The 24042-nt window shown below is 44.3% G+C and overlaps 1 protein-coding gene across 3 annotated transcripts in view; it reads left to right on the forward strand.

Moving 5' to 3' along the window:
• The first annotated feature begins 3334 nt into the window (after positions 1-3334).
• HNRNPR (heterogeneous nuclear ribonucleoprotein R) overlaps positions 3335-24042 on the forward strand; it is a 31519-nt gene continuing 10811 nt past the window's right edge. The window contains exons 1-6 of one of the 3 annotated variants that reach the window (XM_075908825.2): positions 3335-3485; positions 12505-12670; positions 15019-15137; positions 15530-15637; positions 17283-17396; positions 20268-20444. In XM_075908825.2, the coding sequence (XP_075764940.1) occupies positions 3408-3485; positions 12505-12670; positions 15019-15137; positions 15530-15637; positions 17283-17396; positions 20268-20444 (762 nt within the window). In that variant the 5' untranslated portion in view covers positions 3335-3407. Of the gene's footprint in view, positions 3486-12501; positions 12671-15018; positions 15138-15529; positions 15638-17282; positions 17397-20267; positions 20445-24042 lie in introns of all 3 variants that reach the window. The other 2 variants (XM_075908824.2, XM_075908826.2) reach the window with 2 other exon arrangements.

A 24042-nucleotide genomic window follows, 5' to 3' on the forward strand; every position in this document is an offset into this window, starting at 1 on the left:
CAGTCAGCTGAAGAGCTGACATCCCAGACATATTGTATAAGACTAAGTAAATGTTTTTTATGCTCCAGTACCAGAAAAATATTTATTAATATTTGAAACAAGAACATGACTATTTTAGCTGATTCACAGATTTGCTTGGCATCCTAAAGCTGTGAAGATAATATGTAAGCAAGAAGGGATTGTTTTGTGAACTTCAAAGACCATAGCATGCTAGCGTTTTGGCAGAAGTTTCATTTTTTAAAAACAATTTTCCCTGAAGATTGAGGTTACATCTCCAGTTGCCACAGCGGAGATCAATCGTCTGGTATTCCATTTAGCAGGTCTAATAAAACCCACTAAATCAAATGGTGAGGGTACCCCTGGCCAGCACGGGTACTCCTCTATTTGCAAGGAGCACGGGAAGTCAAGGAGAGCATTTGCTCCTATCAACTAACCACTGTGAAGATGTGGTAAAGCAGCAGCTGCTTTTGCGCAAAAAATTGCTGCCTGTCTACACTGCGCAAATACACTGACGTTCTAATGTATGAAATCAGGGCTTCTTGCGCAAGAACTCTGATGCTCCCGCTTAGGAATAAGCCCTCTTGTGCAACTGTTCTTGCGCAAGAGGCCAGTGTAGACAGGCAACATGAATTTTTTGCACAAGAAAGCCCTATGGTTAAAATGGCCATCAGAGCCTTCTTGCACAAGAGAGTGTCTACACTGGCATGGATGCTCTTGCGCAAACGCATATGCCAGTGTAGACGCTCTCTTCTGCAAGAGTTTTTGCACAAGTACTCTTCCACAAAAGAGTTCTTGCTCAAGATCATGCCAGTGTAGACATAGCCTAAATGTCTAACAGCCTGATAACACTTAATAGATTTAAAAGGCAGAGCTGCAGCAAGGTTGCTGCAACTCTGCAGTTTCCCCCCTTTATCAACTAAACAACTTGTCAACTATCTGATTAGACACTTTTTAACATCCCTACTCCCTGCCCAGATTGCATATCAATTAGCAGACCACTGTTTAAAGCAGCTGCAACTGCTCTGTAGTAAGGGTGCTGGCAAGGTGGCCACTGGATCCCGCTGGCTAGCTGCCTCTTGCTCATCCCTGCCTTAATGTGTATAAGTAGTGTAACGTTGTTGCAAAAAAGAAAAAAAAAGGCAAACATGATTCTGGGATGCATTAACAAGAGTGTTGCAAACAAGATACTAGAAGTGAAAGTAAGGTGGTGTGCAGTAGGAGAGTGGCTAGCTGGGGGCAGGACTCTAGCTGCTGCCGGACACTGTAAGATTCTTATGTTGGGTGCTCATCCCACCCCTTCTGCCTCACAGGAGCCCAATCCTGTCCCCACTACCAGAGAACTGGGGGGAGGGGCACAAGGTTCCAGGCCTTCTGGGCTGGAATCAGTACTCACATTAATAAACCCACAGCTCAGGTGGCCAGCCAGCTCGGCCAGCTGAGGGGATCTGACAGGTGGGCTACAGTGGCTGCACTCTCAGCTCCTAGCTCCCACCTGCCCTGAGCCCCTCCATACCCCCACACCTTGCCCTGCCCCCACCCAGAACCCCTCCATGCCCCCCACACCTTGCCCTGCCCCCTACCCTGAGCTCCTCCATGCCCCCCACCCCTTGCCCTGCCCCCCACCCCGAACCCCTCCATGCCCCCCACACCTTGCCCTGCCGCCTACCCTGAACCCCTCCATGCCCCCACACCTTGCCCTGCCCCCACTCCAAACCCCCCACACCTTGCCCTGCCCCCACTCCAAACCCCTCCATGCTCCCCACACCTTACCCTGCCCCCTGCCCCAACCCCTCCATGCCCCCCACACCTTGCCCTGCCCCCACCCCAAACCCCCCCACACCTTGCCCTGCCCCCCACCCCAAACCCCTCCATGCCCCCCACACCGTGCCCTGCCCCCACCCCGAACCCCCCGCACCTTGCCCTGCCCCCCACCCCAAACCTCTCCATGCTCCCCACACCTTGCCCTGCCCCAAACCCATCCATGCCCCCCACACCGTGCCCTGCCCCCCCACCCCAAACCCCTCCATGCCCCCCACACCTTGCCCTGCCCCCCACCCCAAACCTCTCCATGCTCCCCGCACCTTGCCCTGCCCCAAACCCCTCCATGCCCCCCACACCGTGCCCTGCCCCCCACCCCAAACCCCTCCATGCCCCCCACACCTTGCCCTGCCCCCACCCCTCCATGCCCCCCACACCATGCCCTGCCCCCCACCCCGAACCCCTCCGCACCTTGCCCTGCCCCCCCACCCCAAACCCCTCCATGCCCCCCACACCGTGCCCTGCCCCCACCCCAAACCCCTCCATGCCCCCCACACCTTGCCCTGCCCCCCACCCCAAACCCCTCCATGCCCCCCACACCGTGCCCTGCCCCCCCACCCCAAACCCCTCCATGCCCCCTACACCTTGCCCTGCCCCCACCCCTCCATGCCCCCCGCACCTTGCCCTGCCCCCCACCCCAAACCTCTCCATGCTCCCCGCACCTTGCCCTGCCCCAAACCCCTCCATGCCCCCCACACCGTGCCCTGCCCCCACCCCGAACTCCCCCGCACCTTGCCCTGCCCCAAACCCATCCATGCCCCCCACACCGTGCCCTGCCCCCCCCCACCCCAAACCCCTCCATGCCCCCCGCACCTTGCCCTGCCCCCCCCCACCCCAAACCCCTCCCCCCCCGCACCTTGCCCTGCCCCCACCCCAAACCTCTCCATGCTCCCCGCACCTTGCCCTGCCCCCACCCCACCCCTCCCCCTGCCCTGCCCCCACCCCACCCCTTGCCCTGCCCCCCCCACCCCAAACCCCCCCGCACCTTGCCCTGCCCCCCACCCCAAACCCCCCCCTCCCTGCCCCCCACCCCAAACCCCTCCATGCTCCCCGCACCTTGCCCTGCCCTGCCCCCCACACCCCCTGCCCCCACCCCGACCCCCCCGCACCTTGCCCTGCCCCCCCCCCCAAACCCCTCCATGCCCCCCACACCTTGCCCTGCCCCCCACCCCAAACCCCTCCATGCCCCCCACACCTTGCCCTGCCCCCACCCCTCCATGCCCCCCGCACCTTGCCCTGCCCTCCAGCCCGGGGTGGTGCCCTGGCTCAGTACCTGTGAGAACCGCAGGACCCGAGCGCGAGCGGCTCTTCACAGCCCTGGCCCCGCCCAGCGATGGAGGCGGCCCCTCCCTTTGTTCAGCGAGGCGCAGCTGCCTCTTTAAATTTCCGATCTCGGGCCCTACCTCTGCGGGCGCGTCAGCCTCTGTCTTCTCTAATTGGTCCCCTAGAATAATCGTGTCTCGCCTCCGATCGCTAATAGGTTCCGCCTTGCTGCTCGTCTGGCTCCCAATACGCTGATTGGCTAATGCAGGGAGCCCTGGAAGCAGTTCTGGGAAACCCCGCGTTTTGCCGGGGTCGCGCCGCCGTCCATGAGGCGAAAGGAGGCGCGCGCGCGCCATTTGCAGTCGCTGCTTAGGCCCCAGCCGCGCCGCGTAGGCCGCGCTCCGGTGAGTGCCGCGGGGCCGCCGCCGGGGGGTGGGGGGCTGGCCGAGAGCTGGCCCGCCGCGGGTGCGTAGCCAGCCCCGCTCGGCCGAGGCGGGGCGCTGGGCCCTGGCGGCCGGGACTAGGCCGCGCTCCGGAGGCGCCGCGGGGCCTGGTTTGGGCTGGGGATGGCGCTCGGGGTTGGGCGGCAGCGCGTGGGCCGCCTCGTAGAGCGCCAGCCGGGCCCGAGGCCACGGGGCGCCGCTTGGGGCCGTGCGCTGCCCGCGGCCCGCTCCGCTCCGCACGTGGGCCGGCTCCTGCATGTGGCTGGCGCCCGCCTGGCATTGTGTCTGCCCCCCCCCCCCCGCCCTTCCTCGCGCGGGCCGCGCGTAGCCGCTCAAAGCTGCCTGGAGCCACAGCCCGCGGCTGCTGGGCACAACACCGCGTGCGCGGCTGGGCTGGGAGTACCGAGGCTCCAGCCTTCGTGCTGACCCGCCTGCATTGCTGTAAGCAGGCGACCCCCGTGCTGTAAAGCCGCCCAGGATGTACTTCGCTAGCTTCGGCTTTAGGAAGCTAAAACTTACACTGCCCGAGTTTAATAGCGGTTAGGTCGCGTTTTGTGTTTGGTTCTAGGTGGTACGCCTTGCTTTGGGCTAGAAAGATGAAAGAATCTCGCTAATATGAAATTGCATTTTCTGTGCTGAACTTTAGCAAACTTCTATCCACTAACGTTTTTATTAGACATACAGGATCTAAATTGGATTTAATTTTTTATTAAATACTTATACACATTTCTAAAGTGGATTTAATTACTGTGTTTTAGTGGCCATGTTATGCATTACCCTGTGAATGTAGCCTTACTTGACCTATGGTTCAGCATAGGCTTATTTAGAGGAAGTTGTTTAGACTTTTCTTTGTATCTTCTTTTTGTCTTTTCTCCCATTACTGGGCAAAAACATTTTTAACAGCTTTGATACTTTTGTGCTGTGGGTATCATTGATGGCCACACATTTTTCTGTTTGACATACTGCAGAACAATTATTAGTGTCATACATGGTGTATTCTGTAGGAGTAAGAAAGTGTCAGTAATTAGTGGGTTTTTTAAACCTTTCTGTGAATTGACTTGATTTCTGTGTAAATTTATAAGGTTTGCTGACTAGCAAAATTCTACTTAATAGCATTCTTTATTCTAAAAGTGGCTGTTCTTTTTGGGTATTTTATATCCCTACTCAATCGTCTGTCTGCTGTTAATTATTTAGGGATGTAAAATCCCATTTGGTTAAATGGTTAAACATCCTACTAACACAATATTTAATCCATTAAAGAGAAGGTAGGCAGGGGGGCTGACCCAGTGGGGAACTCCACAGGAGTTGAGCAGCCCTCTGATAGAGGCTAAGCTGCTCCTGGTTGGTACCTGTTGACTGTTACCGGGTAAGCATTACTGGTTAAGGGTGATGCTTACTGGGTAACCATTTAACCCTTTAGCTATTCACATCCCTAGTTATGATGTGAATCTCAGTAATATTTGGGTACACCAGACATGTTAATGGATTTATTCTGTCATTAATACTGAGTGGTAGATAAATTACTATTACAGATAGAGAACTGAAGTGACCTTCTGGAAGATAAAATTCATACATGTTAGCACATGTCTTCACGGCAGAGTTCATGAGTGGTAACTCAAGTATTGTCACTAACTTGAATTTCCTCCACATCCAACCCCCTAATTTGAGTGTCACCCTACTTGAGCTGGCTGACCCATTTGGAGGTGGAGTGAGAGGCTAGTAAAATGAAGTTCAGAGTAGGGATGTTAAATATTGGTTAATTGAATAGTTGAATAACCTTGTGAATTTTCATAAGTTACTCAACTATTCTGTAGTCCCTAGGGCTGGCAGCCCTGTAGTCACCGGGGCTGGGGCCCACAGCCAGTATGCTCTGGCCCCACTTGGGAGGAGCTGCTTGCCAGTCCATACCACTGCCTCTGATTCAGCTCTCCTTGTGGACTGGCTACCTGTTGCTCTGCGTTGCTGTCTCTGATACAGTGGGGACTGAGCTGGACCTGGTGTGAGCAGGAACTGGTCTGGGCTGTGTGGGGTGGGTGTGTGTGTGTGTGAGAGAGAGAAATGTATATAGTCTATAGCATTGACCTATAAGCTTTTGCTAGTTGATTGACTACACCAGGGTCAGCAACCCTTCTGAAGTGGTGGGCCAAAATTTAACTCTCCTGACCTGGGCTGTGCTCCTCTCTCTGGGGGAAGGGGCTTTCCACTTGGCTCCCCGTGGACCACCTGAGTCAATGCAAATCTTTCCCTGGAGTACCAGTTGCTAATGGAAATTCACTGTTAATTACATAATTGTACCCAAGCCATTTTGCTAGTGCTGCAGCTGGGGAGAATGGTTTCATTTAAATTATTAAACAGATTAAGCTTTTTAACTTGCTTGTGTTAGTTTATCAATGTTTTACTTTATTTAAAATGAAGTTTATGTCCAACACACAGGTTTCAGTGTTTTCTTTCTTTATAGCAGGGGTGAGGAACCTTTTGGGTTGGAAGTCACTGACCCACAGAAAAATCAGTTGGGGATCACACAAGTGAGAAGCAAAAAAAAACTCCTCCCAAACCCCCCAACCTTCACTGATGTTGACCCCAACTGAGACACCTCACCTGGCACACCAGCCTCCTGAGGGGAAGGGTCAGGTACTGAGGTTCAGGGCTTCCCATAGGCCAGATTTACTTTTCTGGAGTTCTGCAGTTAGTGGATTTTGTGGACCCCCTTCGGCTCTGGGGTGGGGAAAAAAATGAAGCCCTGTCCCAGTGTGTGGGACAGGGCTGCCAGTGAGTGTGATAGGGATGCAGTATCTTGGGGGGGAAGTGGGGTGAAGGATGGGGTGAGGAAGGTAGGGTCTGGAAGAGCGTTTGGTGGAAGGAGAGAGTGTGGGGTAGGGGTATGAGAGGGAGTTCAGGGGCGGGAGAGGGCTGGGGGAGTAACACAGAAAAGGTGAAAGGGTGAGAATGCGGCCAAATAGGTAGTTGGAGAGGGAGGCAAAGAAGTGGAGAATAAAGGAAAGTGCAGCTTCTGCAAAGTAAAATTGTATTCCCCCCCCCACACACATCTTCCTTCTGCTCCAGCCTTGCTCCCCTCAGCCCCATGATCCACCTCTAGCCTGTCCCCTGCATTGCCCCATGCACCTCAGTGCAACCATTGCCCCCTCCCTTCCTGCCCCCACATCCTTGTGCCCCAGTGCACTTAGTACCAGGGCAGCAGTGCTGGGACTAACAGCCCCCTGGGAGCATTGCTGGGGTGGAGGGGCGGAACACAGTCACTTCCCTGCCCAACTTTCTGCCGGGGCTCACCCCTCACCTGCAGGCTGCTCCTCTGGGGCTGGGGCAGGTAGAGCCCAGTGTTGCTTAGGCTGGCTCCAGCCCAGCTGGGCACAATGAGGTGCTGGGGAAGGGGCTCCCACACACAGCCCCACAGGGAGCAGTGTGGTGCAGCCCAGGCCCCTGCACGCCATGTGTGCCAGCCGCACAGCCCAGATCTGTGGAGCAGGGCCAGCCTTGCCCTCTCCTGAAGCATGAGGCAGCTCCAGGGACACGCATGTGCATGCGCCTCTCCTGTGCCCCTCCCCAACAGGAAGCTGGAGCTGATGTTGCTGCCTGCTGCATGTCTGAGGCTTGCTGTGGAGGAGGGGGTGGAAAAAGAGGGTGGCTGAATTCCTGCTGTGCATGCCAGTGGAAATTGGCTGGTGTGCCATGGGTTGCTGACCCCTAGACTACACTATGGCATTCTTAGTTCAGAGGTGTGAAAAAATCTGTACTGTGAGCATACCATTCAACTGACTTAACCCCCAGTACTAGGTCACTCACATAAACTTTCTAATCAGCAGTTAGCATCTCTCCAGCAGCACTTTTATAGTGTGTTTAAATATAAACAAGCCCTCACTCATTTTGTGCAACTGGAGTGTTGCTAGGCTAGCTTCAGAGGGAGTTGTCTCAAATGTAGATAATATAATGTGAGTTAATTCTTCAGTGAAGTTTATAGTTTTAGGCATTTGTACCATGATAAGGGCATTACATGTCTACATAGATACTCTTGAGCATAGCCTCTCAATTTGGGATCATAATCCATTTCCCTCGATGTGGGGTAGGTGTCCCTGTACTTTCCCATATCATGGGGTAAAGTTGAGAAGTTAATCACTGCTTTGGAGGGTGGTTGATGTGTTAAATACTCATTGTAACAATTATATTTACTGTGATGAAGTTAGACCATAGGACCTTGGTAACCTGCAAAACTCTTAATTTGAAGGAAGGCAGTAACTTCATAGCAAATTTTAGTCCTGTGGCTTGTTTGCTACTTTTAAGCTAATTAACCGTTTGTAAAAGAGCTTATACTATTGTCATAAATATTCATTTGTATCTTGAGGCAATGGTTTTCACCTTTTTTCATTTTGTGGATCCCTTATATTTCAATGAAAGGTATGGATCTGTTTGGAAATCCTTGACATAATGTGTGCTCTCCTAAGGGTCCACAGATTAAGGCTGAAAATTAATTGGTTTCAAGTAAAGCTGATGCATTATAGTTGTGTGTCTGTCTGAATTTGCAAAACTTTTTTCTCCGTTGCCAATCAGTAGAGTGAGTTAGTGAGGTTGTTCAGCAATTCCAGTAACAGTTCAGTTTGCTTTATAAATCCTTGCCTTCCCTTCCTCATACATAACTTTTAGTTATCTTTTGGGTTAAAACTTTCTATGGTCTTATACTGAAGAAAACTTTTGGGGGAGGTATAGATAAATCAGTTCTGTTTCAGTAAAGTTACTGGAGTAGGACATAATTTTCAATTTAACCTTTCCCTTTTTGATACTTTGATAAATCAAATGGCTTAACTTCAAAATGTTAAATATAATGCCTTTAAACCTCCAATTAGGCATTAGCTGTCTCATAGATCTCATAGGTGGTGAGAGTTAAGTGGGGGAGAGGGCCGTATTAAAGTAGGTAATTTAGAAATGGCTTTGGTGCAGATTCAGTGAAAATTATTCATAAAGCTTATAGTTATGCCCACTGTACTTTAAAGTTGAGTAAGTACTACTTCTCTGTGGTAGCACAACTGTTGTAGCCAGCTGAGTAGCAGTCCAAGACTAAGTTCCTGTTCCTACCTGCTCTATCATTTTGTAGTTGGACTTACATTAAAGGAGAGCGCTTTTTTTTTTTTAATTTGTGGAAAAGTGTAGGATTGACTGCTTTAGTTGCTTGAGCATATTTCCCACCTCCTTTTTTCCCCTAAGGAAACTAAAAAACTGTGTGTTCCAACTTTGCATGTGGCTAGGTCTCAATGAGGATTAGTTACTTTAATAATGATAGAAATGTAGCCGTGTTACTTTAATAAGACTTTGAGGTATGGGTAGACACGTAACTTAACAAAAATAATATGGTGCTGCTTTCACTTTCATAGTTGGCTATACCAGTATGGAGTCTAATGTAACATACTGCTACTTCAAAATGGTGCAATTAGGTAATGGACTGGGCTTGTGTAGATTCTACACAAAAAAATCCTCAGTCTACAGTTACTCCCAAATATTGCTTCTTGCTCAGTAAGCACATGTATGCATGTCCTGAAGTCCACCCATCTTTGCACATTTCTATATATCTCACTTATACCAAAATAAATTGTACTTCTGAAAGTGGACCCATAATCTTTGCATCCATCTGGGTTAAAGAATCCCCCAGAAACTTGATTACTTGTACAACTTCTGCACGTGCACCTAATCAGTTTTATATGTGCATTTGTGCTTTCATGTTTGGCTGGTAAGCAGTTGAGCCATATCATGGGCATGATTGATCCATGTGCAAACGCAAACATCTCTCATTCACTTTTTTCTTTTACACTTGCGTCACTTCAGTTCTTTTCTATTCTGACTAATGAAGTAGAAATACTATCTTTTTTTTTAATCAACGGATTTTTTTAAAACAGAATATTCAATGAACTTTCTTTGGTAACAGATTTTTTTTCTGATGTTTACTTCTGCTACCTTTGCCTAGCTGACACAGCTGAGAGAGAGCTGGTTTATCTTTCTCTTTGTGAATCTGTATGACTCTTGAATTCCAGTTATACCTATGCAGCCCTATTGACGACATTAAGTTCATAAGTTTGTAACAGAAGATGTGTTCTGGCTTGTGTATTGATAAAGCATGAAGGAAAAGTCACCATTTAACATTCAGATTCTAGCCGGAGTTTGCAGAGCTAGCAGATGATAAAATCTCTGTGTTTATCTGGAAATCAGAGACAAAAATTATTCCCACCATAATATTATCTTCATATTTTCAAAGTAGAACCACACTTAGGAGTTTGCAGTTAGACACAACAGGAAATGTATAGTTAAGGATGAATAATCTTAACTTTGCTGGCTTGTGCATTACAGTAGTCTTACATTGTGGTCTCATATTAATTCTCAAGTTTTTTACAAAGAAATTTGCATAGCACGAGGAATACACTTGACTTACATGAAGTGAAGTAAAACCGACTTAAAATTCATACTGCAGTTTCATTCTCCATTAGATTAATACTGTAGCAAAAATTTACTGGATTGTATATTAATATATAAATTCCAAGCTGATAGTCACACTGTAACCTAACGGTTCAGTATTCAGAAACAGTGCTGCAAAGCTTATGAGGAGTATTAGCTGTGGAACTGCATATGCATTGTTTACAGCTGGAAGTGTACAGCCAATAATTTTCAGCACAAGTTTTAGGCAAGCTTGAGAACATGCCTAAAATCTTAACATCTTCCTTCAGGAGAAACTTGAGTACTATGTGAAAATGACATTTGAAGTGTTAATCCAGTTTTACAAAAAGCCTCTTAAAGGGACAACATCAACTTAAACTACAGACCTGTGAATATTTTTACCGTTACAAGTAACACAATTACTGTAGTTGAGGCCATTTATCTGTTTCACTTGTTTGCTTTATATAATCAGTTCCACATTTTTCTTTGTGTGCCCAATTTTCTTGTGGGAAAACCCTGTAAGAGTGGCATTAAAGTAAAGAAAAATTGTCAGGTTACAAAAGCAGTTAAGGGGTTGAGGTGAGAGGAGATGAGACTCAAAGGCAGATACAGTACTTGAAACTATTTCAAGTGCCTAATACAAGCACATTTCTAGCCTTAATTTTGTATGTATTCACTCTGTGCAGTGAATTACACCAAACTTAACATTGCCATGAAGTTTGGAGATTTAATATAACATGAGTTCTGTTAATATGTGGTGTAGTGGTGCATTAAGCATAATTCTATTGTGCATGTTTTGAACAGTTTTCACTTTAAATTAGGGATGTGAATGGTTACCTGGTACATATCACTTTTACTGTGTGATGCTTACTGGTTATGGTAACCTGTGGGCAGGAGCATTCCAGTCTGGCTGGAGCAGCCCCTGCCTGCAGCTGGCCTGGGTTGGTGCGTGTTGGGCAGGAGTGTTCCAGCCTGGCCAGAGCAGCCCTCACCCACCCCTCTTTAAGTGGCTAACTGGTTAAACATAACCTTTAACTGGTTAAACAGGATTTTGAATCACTACTTGAAATAGAAACAATACACTATATCTTACGTTAATTTGTTAGAATGTATTAGGGGATTTGTTCAAGAAGCAAAATATACAGTCTCAAAGTGTATACATGCCTCTGCAGAAGTTGTCTTTATGTAGTTTGCCTAAGGAAGTGTCAGTTTAGTCTTGTTCTTTCCCATTCCACCATAATTCTCTCCATTCATTGCAGAATTTGTCTAACAAGAATGATTTGACTCAAGACAGCAAATGTGTCCTGGCGCATTTTCAGAACCATGCATAGGACTTAGTTTAGAAGCTTTGGATATGCTGAATGTCTGTCTGTCTTGGGTGTACTTATTTAGGAGATTTGTTCTCTTGTAGATTAGATATCTTGAGGCTGCAACATTAGAAAAGGATTATTCTTGAGCCATCTTCATATCCTGTGTTCCAGACTATATATTGCATTATTTCTGTCATGTTGTGTATATCTGTATAGTTACCATTCCATTGCCGATACGTGCATTATCAACTCTTCTTCCATGTCTTATAAGGCCCAGGACCATTTGCATCTGCTGATCTTATACAGTTGACCATCCTAATATATCTAGCCATTGGGTAGTTGGTTGTAACCTCAGCCATGAAAACTGAGGTGAAAACATCTGTTAGCTGGCTAATAGAGACAGTGAGTTAAATTTTACAGTGAATTAGGCAAAGCCCATTGGAGTTGTTTAAGACAGTAGCTGTGCCTCTTGAATGCATATCCTTGCAACCTCTGTGTTGATTGTTGCATCAAGTCTTTTACTTATACAATAAATTCAAGATGCTGCAGTTGTGGCTTCATTTGAAACTAGTGAAGTTCAGAATATCGTGTTATGATACAATTTACAGAATCTAAAACATTCTACCTGAAGTGTTTCTCACTCAGATTTGAACTACTATGGATTGAAATTGTAATGTCTTAGTATGGCAGTTTTCCTGTTTTGAGTTCTGAAGCATGCTGAGCAAAAGTGTGCCCTCTCATATAACATTAAGTTGTGTTTGAAAGAAGTCATGACAGCACTCTAGGAAACTATGTGGAAGTTGGCAAACATGTATTGACATTGATATGTTAAGATACCCTGCATAAAAACTAACAATTTTAAGATTAAAGGAATGGGAGATGAAGATAGCACTAGTTCTGATGTGGCTTATTGTTCACCAATTGAAGGGAATTATGTAATACACCAGTACACTCCAGCTGCTATGGTAACCAGATTCCTTACTGACAATCAAAGTAAAGTTTAGCTCTGATGTACATGAAGTACTTAAAATGTAAATTCTTCCATGTACATGTTACATAATACTACAGGACTGTACTTATTGAAACTTAGATCAGCTGCATCCCACAAGGATTAAATAAAATTTTGATACAGGTCACTTGCAGCATGTATACCAATTAGTCTAGATAAATCATGCATTGTCCTGCAAACTAGTTATTTCTGGCTTAATGTAATATAGCTCCTGAATTTTTTCCAGCAGCATAATAAAATGGCTAATCAGGTGAATGGTAATGCGGTACAGTTAAAAGAAGAGGAAGAACCAATGGATACTTCCAGTGTAACTCACACAGAACACTACAAGACACTGATAGAGGCAGGCCTCCCACAGAAGGTGGCAGAGAGACTTGATGAAATATTTCAGACAGGTATAATATGCATTTCTTGTTTCTGATTGGTTTTGAAAGTGAGGACATAGCATTTTCAAATTTTATAGATTAAGGTTTTAAAATTCTCACTGTTTGATTTGTGTAGCTCTGAATGTATTGCTACTTTCACTTCCCTGAAGGCAATTTGGGTTTGATACAGACTCTTTAATTATTGAATCATCCTTAGTGTCGAATGACATCCTAGTTGTTTCAGGAGACGGTGCATCAGTTTGTCTTAGACTTTCACAAAGTAAAGATGTATGTTCCAGCATACTAAACTGCACACTTTTCTTAATCCAAATCAGTCATCACTTTGCTTTTACTTTTCTACTGTCAACTCCTCACAGTGACTCTTAGAACACTTAAGGGCCAAGTAGATGGCTTAGTGGGAAAAGCAACTAGCTTGCCTTGTCTGGGACTACATTTGAACTCTGCCTATGGCTTTTATGTTCTGTCTAGTTCCAGCTGAATAGTTGACTCCATGTCAGTCATTACACTGAAGTGTTTGATCTAACTTTATTTTAACAAGTTCAGGTGGAAGCTATTGAGGAAATTGAATAATATCTTGCTAGAAGCAAGTGGTCTCTAGATATCATAGTGAGAGGAGTCCCTTTTCAGGAAGAGGATTTTTAGATAGGGTGTTTTTTTTTGTAAACCCCCTTCCCCCCCTGTTATTTTGGTCTTTATAAACGGAAACTTCCTTTTCCTGTTTAGAATGTGTTCTTCAAATAGACTTAGGGAATTAATGAAATTGCTTTATGCACTTACTTCGAATGCCTCAGTGACAAGATGCCAGTGTCTCCTTTTAAATAGTTCAAACATTTCACAAACCAAGTGAAGGTAGTTAAAGATAATAGCTTATCCATCCATCTTGATATTCTGACTCGTGTGGATGATCTCTTGTGGAAGTCAGTCCAGGTAGTTTCTGTCAGCTTTTATTTGCTTAGAGATGCATTTCTCTAAGTGGGTTAGGATTGATGTCCGCATCCTGGCTTCAGGGTAGATGTAAGTGGTTGGGCAAGGGACTTGTGGGACTCTAGTCTGAAGGTGTTGCAGTTGTGTCATGAGGAGTTCTCAAGTAAGAGTATTTTAACCCAGAAATTACCTACCTAGTATGACTTCATTGCATGAGTAACTTTTGAAAACACATTTGTTCAAATTTCTTTAATACCAACTGAAAATGATCTACACCATGCAGGATTTTATCAGCTCTATTAGTAGCTTTTGATGCCACAGCCAAATTTGGGGATGTACTTTGGGATTTTCTAATCTGCTCAGTATTTTTCACTTATGAATAATACAGGTGCCTTCCAATATGTAGGATCATTTCTGAAATGCAGTCTGTGTGCTCTGTGCTATAGTGTTTCAAAACTCCAGTGGGGATTAAGGAGTGTGCAGTAACTTAAATTCCAGAATGTTCCAAGTTTTGTGAGGAGTTCTGTCTATGGATTTATATTGAAGTTTGTTAAATCTCAGCAGGTTTCTTAGAAAGTGTAATCTTTATTGTCTGTAACTGGCAGCACTCCAGAGCTTTCATAAAACCACTGATACTCCAAAGAGAGGAAAAACTTCTAAATCTCAAAATATCATGCGCTTCAGAATTGGTCCACTGTCTTTGGGTCTGTACCTGTACAGCTAATAACAGTGTACCTGTGGTACATAACAGGGCTCGAAATAATGTCTTTCTGGATTCTGGCTGCTAAAAAGTGTGAGTGGGTCAGTGTTTTTTTTTTTTTTTTTTTTACTTTTCCCAAATATAAAATCCACTCTAATCTCTACTACTTGAAATAGATGAGAAGAGTGAACAAATTGTTCAATCTCTAATAATTTTTGAGGTGAGGAGGGAGGTGACTGAACTCCAGGTGGTCCTTAGGTGGTTCCCTCTGCGCATTATGGATAGGGTAAAGGCAAATGAGTAAAGTATAGGCAGTGCTTCTCTGTCAGTTTATTTTGGAATGGCTCAATTCAAGGGAAGATGATAAAGCTTTTGGTTCATAGATCTCTTGGAAATGTGGGCCAGAGTTCATTATTTCAAACCCTGGTATGTAGCGTTCCTTTATGCAGCAGATTGGATTCCCAAAGCTTCTGAAACTGTTACACCGTTGGTTTAATATTGCTCTTTGGTTTCTTTCAGGCCTAGGTATATACATTTAATTTAACTCATTTATATGCCCATGTCCTTTCATATAATTGTGTAGGAGTATGTAGTTTAAATAATGCATAAAATCTATTTACTAATATGCAGTATAACTGTTGCTTTATTTAAAAACAAAAAGTGTAGTTGTTAGCCATCTTGTTTTTGTATAATTAAACAGGAATCTGTAACTTTTCTGTCTTTAACTTTTTAGGGTTGGTAGCTTATGTCGATCTTGATGAGCGAGCAATTGATGCTCTTAGGGAATTTAATGAAGAAGGAGCCCTTTCTGTATTACAGCAGTTTAAAGAAAGTGACCTGTCGCATGTACAGGTAAGGGGAGAGCTCCAGAAGTCTGAGCAATTAGAGTTTTTTTCACTTCTTACTTCTCATAAAGCAAATACTTGCTAAAGTTGCAATATTCTAATATTTCAAAACAAAATTAGAAGTCTGGCTTATATCTTTGGTATTGGTCTTCTGTGAGGGTAAAGCAAAAGTCTCTAATGCTGGAATGAACATTTTATTGACTGAATGTCTGTTGTGCTAGCTGGAGCCTTACTGTTAACTATCAGTTTGTTCCAATAAATTACATCAGCTGGGATGCTCTTAATGTAATAACCAAAATGCTAAAGGAATCCTTAACATGGCACATTGGTTTTTGCGATGTGTACGATAACTCTTCATAATGCACTCCAGTTGAATTACTTTATAAATTGTGTCTACAGAACAAAAGTGCATTTTTATGTGGAGTTATGAAGACCTACAGGCAGAGAGAGAAACAAGGAAACAAAGTGCAAGAGTCAACAAAGGGACCAGATGAAGCAAAGATTAAGGTAATATATTTAGATAAATCTTAACTTTGTAATACATAAACAGGCATATTTTCCTTTAGAAATAGACAGCATAAATTTGAAAGTGCTCACAAATCCTCTTCAGTACACTGAAGTAGCATACAGTGCTGTTTGGAAGCTTTCCACACTGACACTGTCAGGAAATGAACATAAGACAAATACAGGAGAGGCATGCTTTCACCACTAAACTAACTGGTCTTTCAAATTAAATTTTGCTTGCTGTAAGTATGTAACTTTGAGGGGCTAGACTGAGGCCCATCTCAAGAACGTACCGTTATCGAAGTACCCAGCAAGATGCTGCCTAGCGAGTACTGTGTAGGTGCTCAAAGCATCCGAATAAGGATGGGAGGAGGACCATCTCACCTCTAACCTAGTATCCAGGCTGGTAGCCAGGAGAGGGATGGTCTGAAACAGGCCTCTCTTCCCCAGCATGAAGGTAACCATGGCCAGCCACTCCTTGACACAGATGCAGCAACCCAGCTCCAGACCCCCACCTGCTGTGACTCGTTCCTAGAGCTCATCTGCAGTGGATGGAGTGTCTTGTTCCCAGACTCACCCTCTTCTGCCACCATCATTTCCTGGAATACATTTCCCACCCCCCTCCCCTGCAGTTGGCCCTGGAGCCTCCCTGTTATGAGTCATTTCTCATACCCCTGAACCTGACCCTCTGCCCCAGCCCCACTCCAGAGCATGCACAACCCTGCCCCCCAACAGAGCTTTCACATTCCTAACCCTCTGCCCTAAGTCTGAACCTCCCACAATGAAAACCCCTTGGCCCCACCTCTGCCACATGAATTTTATGTGCGCCAATGTGGAAATATCACCATTCATTCTGCTCAGGGAAAGGGGAAAAAATAGAGGGAACACTGGCCTGCATGCCATTTTTACATCAAACTGTGTGGTATAATAGAGATATTTCTGGAAACTTGGAAATAAACATGGCACACATTTTAAGCAACCATTGTGAATGGGGTCTACTTAAATTGTGGACAAATCACAGGTTAATTATGGCATAAAGAATAAATTTCTGGATGTGTTCATGCAGTTGTATATTTAGTACTACCTTTACTTCTGAGCCATGAACCCCTCTTATTTAAATTGTGTAGAACCCTACTCATAACGGTTGCTTAAGATGTATTATGTTGTTTTTTCTTAAGTTTCAAGTTACGTCTATATTGCCATAGAATTTAATGGAAAAGAGTCATGCAGTCATGACTTTTGAAGGGTTAAAGTAAACAGAAGATGTATTTTTCACAGCCACAAATTTGATAGACTGCTAGTTAAAGCAAATGAGGCAAAAAAAATCATGCAACTTTTGGAAGGTGTACATTCTGTGCTGTTTAGTGATCATATAGAAGGCAGAGAATAGTGGAGTTACGTTGCCTCTAGGAGACATGTGTTGATGTATGTGCCTAAACCCAAAGTGTGTTTTATCTTCCGTTTCTGAAAAGCAAACTAAATAATCTTTGCTGTAAAATTTTCTGTATAATGTAACACTTCTGTGCCCACTGACAGTGGTCTGCATAGCCTCAACAAAGAGCAAATTAGGAAATATTAATCCCAATTAACTTTGATATAAATATCATTGAAACTATCTAAGGTGACAGATTTTTACAATAATTTTCAGGCTTTGCTAGAGAGGACCGGTTACACTCTGGATGTCACCACTGGACAGAGGAAATATGGGGGCCCTCCTCCAGATACTGTCTATTCAGGCATTCAGCCTGGTATTGGAACAGAGGTTAGTATTTGCAGGTTATTCCACTCGTTCTTTTTGTTATGGCTTGACTAAGATATTCAGGAAAGTACAGTTACTTGAAGTAAACGATACAAGTGAAAGCATAGTCTCTTGCGGATAAGCGCACACTCCACGATCAAATCAGCTTTCCTCAATTTGCATTCTGCTTCTGCACAAAATAACCACAAATGGTGAAAGAAGTAGGGATGATGGCAGACATTAAAATTCCTTGAACAAGTTTCTAAAATAGGATAAGATGCCTAACTGTCAGATGACTTAAGCGTCCAGCCAAACAGATCTTTTTCTTGTACAATATGACTAACTTGAGGGATACTAATTGGCATCATTAGAGACCATGTACCAAAAATAGTGAAGACACTTGCAAATGTAAGTAAAAGTGTTTAGTAGAGCTCTCTAAAGTGTATATATGAAATAAATGAATATTTGTGGTAGGGTTGCCTGTGTTTTATGGAGCGTTCACACATGTATTGTTTCAGTTGCTCAAGCGTCCTGGAAACTTTCAGAGGATTACTATCAAAACTTCAGCTGTCAGTGAAATAAATTAACACTATTGCTGAAAAAGAAAATAGTCTTGAATCTAATGTAAACCCATTGGCATCAGATAGGTTCTTAATACAATTTTTCTGTAAATTGCTATAGTGAACCCATTGGTCTGTTGACTTGTAACTAGTTAAAACGTTAGTTTTAAGGTGTTTGTCCTTTTCTTTTAATATTAACGAAAATGACTGAAGTATGTAAACAAATATTGATTAGTTGCTTGTCCACTTCTAGATATTCTGTACTACATTTGAAATTTTGCTGCAAGTGAAAATAACCACTTTCTGAGACTTATTAAAAAAAAGGGGGGGGGATAGAATAGTATAGGAAACTCAAAACCTATCTAAAAGGATCACTTAACTATTCTTCATTGTGGGGCTCAATCTGGCCCAGTTTTTAAAAGCACTAAATTCATCCTGAAGTTATAGTTCATTTAATTTTCCATTGCTGAAAGTGGCGGCGGTGGTGGTGGTATTACAAAATTCCTCCCTCTCATTCACAAACATGTAATTTAATAAAATTGTATATCCCACTGTGGCTGACAGTTTGCATGCCAAATTTTAGTCTAGATTGATAGTTTGCCTAAATTGAAGACCTTACGTTAACGGTGGGGACTGAATGGCCTATGGCTTGCCTCAAGCTGGCAGTGGGGGTGGGAGGGATTCCTGAGCATTGCAGGCCCAATCAAGGCAGGTTGCAGGGGAAATATCCGCCAGTGGGAGTGGAGTGGCAGGGGCGGTGCCGGCAGGAAGCAATTCCCTGCAGCATACAGAATCATGCAAAGACACCTATGGGCCTCTCCAGGGGTTGCATCAGGTAGGTGCTCCTCCTGCCTAGACCCTGCATCCCCTCCCTGTTCCTGCAACATCTCTTCTTCCTCCTCACTCCCCAGCCCACTCCTGCACTCTTTCCTCCCTGAAGCTCTACTCCCACCCTTCCTGGTGGGCCTGGAGCTTCAAGAAAGGTTTTTTCCTGTGTCTCAGTTGGGGATGGGGGGACATCTGAGGTTTTTTTTCCCCCTCATTTGGGGGGCCAGGTCATTGAGGGGTTTTGTTTTCCCCCCTCACTTGCGTGTGGCCCCCAAGTGATTTTTCCTGTGGGTCAGTGGCCCCCAGCTCCAAAAAGTTTTACAACCCCTGCCCTATACAGAGCAGGTGTACAGCTAAAACTGCCAAACTCTGCTCCTATAGCTATTTAGAGAAATAGAATTTATGTAGTCATTTTGACACTCAGTTTGTAATTGTATATGATGGATATAAATCACGAGCCTCCTTTTGATTGAGAAGCTATTAATCTACTATATATTTTAGAGAGCTTTTTTGTCTGAGTGTCTGTTCAAGAACTTCTCCTAAATGGTAAGAGCTAAGACCACCAAATTCATTATACAGTTTCCTTTTATCATAACTTACAAAAAGTAAAGGGATTTGGTTCTGTCTGTAATGGCATTGCTTCTCCTAAATCCATACAGAAAAGAGACTGTCACCAGGTCGGTGAAAGGGGTTGGATGGGGATATGCTCTTATCCCCCTGTCAGGGACTGCCCAAGTCTCCCTTGCCACCCCCCATGCCTTTAAGGAAAGGGGGGCAGGGGGCTGAAGCTTTCCTCTTCTCTTCCCCGATTTGTATGGGAACATTGCTGGCTCTTCCCTTTGTCAGGGAGCCGAGGGTAAAATGCACAATTTGCTGCGTTTCTCACTCTCTCTGGAGAGTGCAGGGGCAGGCAAAGCTGGACTTGTCCCATTTGGGGTACATGTTCCTTTCTCCCTTGTGTGCCCACTGTAGCTGCAGCAGCCGTGGAGAAGCACTTTTCACCTGACCCCAAGTTGCTGCTGAGAGAGAGACTGGGGTAGTCTTCTCTTCCCCAGGCTTGGAATAGGCATATTACTTATGTTGACAAAGCCAGACAGGTTAAGAATGGAATATTTTTGTACCAAAAATGAATGGTTTGAACATTTTAAGGCCAGGTCCACGCAATGTGTAGATAGTGCTAAGTCAACACAAGAATTTCTTCCACCAAGGAAGAGAGGGATTAATTTACAGGGACAGGAGAAGCCCCCTCGTTGTAGTGCTTCAGTTTAGCCCCTAGCTGGAGTTGTCGTAGTGGATGAAGTGTAAACATACTCTGATTTGTGAGATGAATCTATAATGGATTGATAGTCTTAAATCCTTGACTAGATGCTTTTTCTTTGGTTGTTCATAAATCACTATCATCTCATGCAATTTTTATTCCCAGAGAACTTCAATTTAAAATGCCAATGCCAATTCCAAGACACAATAACTGCAGAGGCTTTTAAGAAAGGTTTTGTTTTCTCTCCAGGTTTTTGTTGGGAAAATTCCCAGAGACTTGTATGAGGATGAATTGGTGCCACTCTTTGAGAAGGCTGGTCCAATTTGGGATCTGCGCCTCATGATGGATCCGCTCTCCGGTCAGAACAGAGGTTATGCTTTTATTACCTTCTGTGGTAAAGACTCAGCACAGGAAGCTGTTAAACTGGTAAGTTAACCTGCTGTCTCTAGGACGAGTTACATTTGGAGTTATACTATTTACATACTTTCTTTAAAATGCGTCCTCGAAGTTCAGCTCTTCCTTAGTTCATGCAGTGAATTGCCATCTGGCAGTACCTAAGTGGTTGGTGATTTGTGATTACTGCTCATGGTTGATTACAAATCATGCACACCTCAATCTATGCTATAACATATTCTATTATGGGGTGGCCAACCCGTGGCTCTTGAGCCGCATGCAGCACTTTCATTAAAAAAAAATGCGGCTCCTGTGGCTTCTGAGCCGAGTGCCCCGACTGCTCATGGCACGGTGCTCCAGTGCCTGCTCGCAGCCCGGCTGCTCAGCACACGTTGTCCCAGCGCCTGGAGGGAGAAGCACGAGGCGGCGGCTCCAGGACCCAGACATTAGGTTAGAGCCAGGGAGTAGGTGGGGGGAGGGAGATTTGTGTTCGTATTTGCCTGGCTGTGCAGGAGGGCAGGGGGATTGGATTAGAGGGGGCTGGTGGTCGTCTGGCTCTGTGGGAGCGGAGGGGTATTGAGTTGGGGGTGGTAGTCTGGCTCTGGGAGAGAGGGAGAGTATTGGGTTAAACCCAGTTTAACATGTGTTCCAGGGAAGATAATGGAGCAGGTAATTAAGGAAATCATATGCAAACACTTGGAAGGTAATAAAGTGATAGGGAATAGCCAGCATGGGTTTGTGAAGAACAAGTCATGCCAAACTAATCTGATAGCTTTCTTTGATAGGATAAGGAGCCTTGTGGATAAGGGAGAAGCGGTGGATGTCATATACCTAGACTTTAGTAAGGCATTTGATACGGTCTCGCATGATATTCTTATTGATAAACTAGGCAAATATAACTTAGATAGGGCCACGATAAGGTGGGTGCATAATTGGCTGGATAACCATAGTCAGAGTTGTTGTTAACGGTGCTAAATCCTGCTGGAAAGGGATAACAAGTGGAGTTCCGCAAGGGTCTGTTTTGGGACCCGTACTGTTCAATATCTTCATCAATGATGTAGATATTGGGATAGAGAGTACGCTTATTAAGTTTGCAGATGATACCAAACTGGGTGGGGTTGCAACTTCTTTGGAGGATAGGGACATAATTCAAAATGACCGTAGCAAGTTAGAGAAATGGTCAGAGGTAAACAGGATGAGGTTTAATAAAGAGAAATGCAAAGTGCTCCACTTAGGAAGGAACAATCAGTTCCATACATACAAGATGGGAAGCGACTGTCTAGGAAGGAGCATGGCGGAAAGGGATCTAGGGGTCATAGTGGACCACAAGTTGAATATGAGTCAACAGTGTGATGCTGTTACAACCTAGAATCATGTTTGCTTTTTTTGCATCAACAGGTGTGTTGTAAGCAAAACTTGTGAAGTCATTCTGCCGCTCTACTCTGCACTAGTTAGGCCTCATCTGGAGTACTGTGTCCAGTTCTGGGCGCCACATTTCAAGAAAGATGTGGAGAAATTGGAAAGGGTACAGAGAAGAGCGACAAGAATGATTAAAGGTTAAGAGAACATGACCTATGAAGCCAGGCTTCATGAACTGGGCTTGTTTAGTTTGGAAAAAAGAAGATTAAGGGGGGACATGATAGCGGTTTTCAAATATCTAAAAGGGTGTCACAAGGAGGAAGGAGAAAATTTGTTCCTCTTGGTTTCTGAGGACAGGACAAGGAGTAATGGGCTTAAAGTGCAGCAGGGAAGGTTTAGATTGGACATTAGGAAAAAATTCCTAACTGTCAGGGTGGTCAAATATTGGAATAAATTGCCAAGGGAGGTGGTGGAATCTCCCTCTCTGGAGATATTTAAGAACAGGTTAGATAGACATCTGTCAGAGATGGTGTAGATGGAGCTTGGTCCTGCCTTGAGGGCGGGGGGCTGGACTCGATGACCTCTCGAGGTCCCTTCCAGTCCTATTATTCTATGATTCTAACCCTCAAGGGTTAGGTGGCGGCGCTGAAGCACCTTAAACTCAAAGTCTTCGTGGATGCGGAATAAGACAGCCAATACAGATATCCTATTTAAATTCCAGGGCAAAAAAAGAATCTGCAAAGAATCCGCATGTACCTGGTTTACACTGTGTTTCTTTAAAGGAAATTCAAAGGCAATTGTTTGCCAGGCTGAAACAATTATTCCAAGATATGAGTCTTTCCCTTATTGTTTTTGAACATCTCATATTTGCATTCTGGGAGAGGCACTTCAAATTGTGCTAATTTACTTCTCAGTTCAGTTTACTTTTAAAAAACTCATGGGACATAATAGGGAAGTAATGTTAAATTTAAAATACATGGTGGGGATGTTTTTTTTGTGAGAGAATATTACTGTATTTTTTTTTTTCTTTTTTAATCTGATGTTTGTTCCTTGTCGAGTTCTCTGAAGGTCTGTGGACTGGCCATGAATTTAAGTGACTGAAGACCTTTTCACTGGTTTTTGTCCAAAATGTCCTGTAATGTTATTTTTATCGCTATATTTTGTGTACTATATCATTCTATATATGGATATATAAAAATAAATATATAATACGTAGCTCTTTGTACTCTATCCACTGCTATTTTGGTTCTTTGTCTCTAACTGGTTGGCCTATTACCTCCTGCTCTATTACTTCTTCTGCAGTCCAACACATGTATAGTAGCAAACATACTGTTTCTTCCACCTGGTCTTTGGCTTGTGGTGTTGTCTAGGGACAGTCCTGATACATTAGGCTTTGATCTGTTTGGGCATCTACATTTTTATTATTTGAGTTGTTTGTGATTATCACAATCTGCAATTTATTGCATGGATGTTGCTGCTTTTTATGTGTGTGTACAGGAGGCCCCTTAGATGCGACCACCAGAGTTCTGCCCCCCTCCCCCCCCAACTTGCAACCATTTTTGTAAGTGTGGAAGGGGCTGGAAATCCTCGACTTACGTTCTTGGTCCGTATTTACAACAGTGCACGGCGCCTACCATAAATGCGGGTACAAGTTATGACACCCCCTGACTTGTGACGCTTCTTCCGGAACCAATCGCATCGCAAGTCAGGAGCCTCCTGTATATAAATTTCAGAAGTGGATCCTACTCAGTTTTTCAGACATGTTTCATGATTGCATATATACTTTTCAAAAAGGTAAAACCTGCTTCTGAGAAAATGTCCTTTTTGCAAGATAGTGGGTTGGGAAAAACAATCTTAGAGATCAGTGCTAACTACCTTTAACTAGATTTGAGTTTCCATCCAGGTTTGAGATCATTATGCTTCAAGTAGTATGCACCAATGTTGTGATTTACACAGGCTTCTGCTTTCATTAATGTTGATAACAGTAATTACTTTAGAGTGAGATTAGGGTTTGTGTGTTTAAAAAAAAAAAAAAGCTTTGTAGAAGAGAAGAGAAGATTTTGTGTTCACTTAAATTTCTAATAATTTCTATTTCATGAACTAGTATTATGACTCACTCTATTTGCCATGAAACCAAATTTTCAAATTAATTTAGATCCCGTATCGAGTCCTTCAATAAACTATTTTTAATTTGAATTATTACAGTACTAGTTCAATGTGTACCTTGTTTTGAACTCTTAAATAAGTAGGTTACTTTGAGGGCATTTTGTCA

The sequence above is a fragment of the Pelodiscus sinensis genome, chromosome 26, assembly GCF_052426305.1.
Source record: "Pelodiscus sinensis isolate ZL-2025 chromosome 26, ASM5242630v1, whole genome shotgun sequence".
Taxonomy (NCBI): Eukaryota; Metazoa; Chordata; order Testudines; family Trionychidae; genus Pelodiscus; species Pelodiscus sinensis.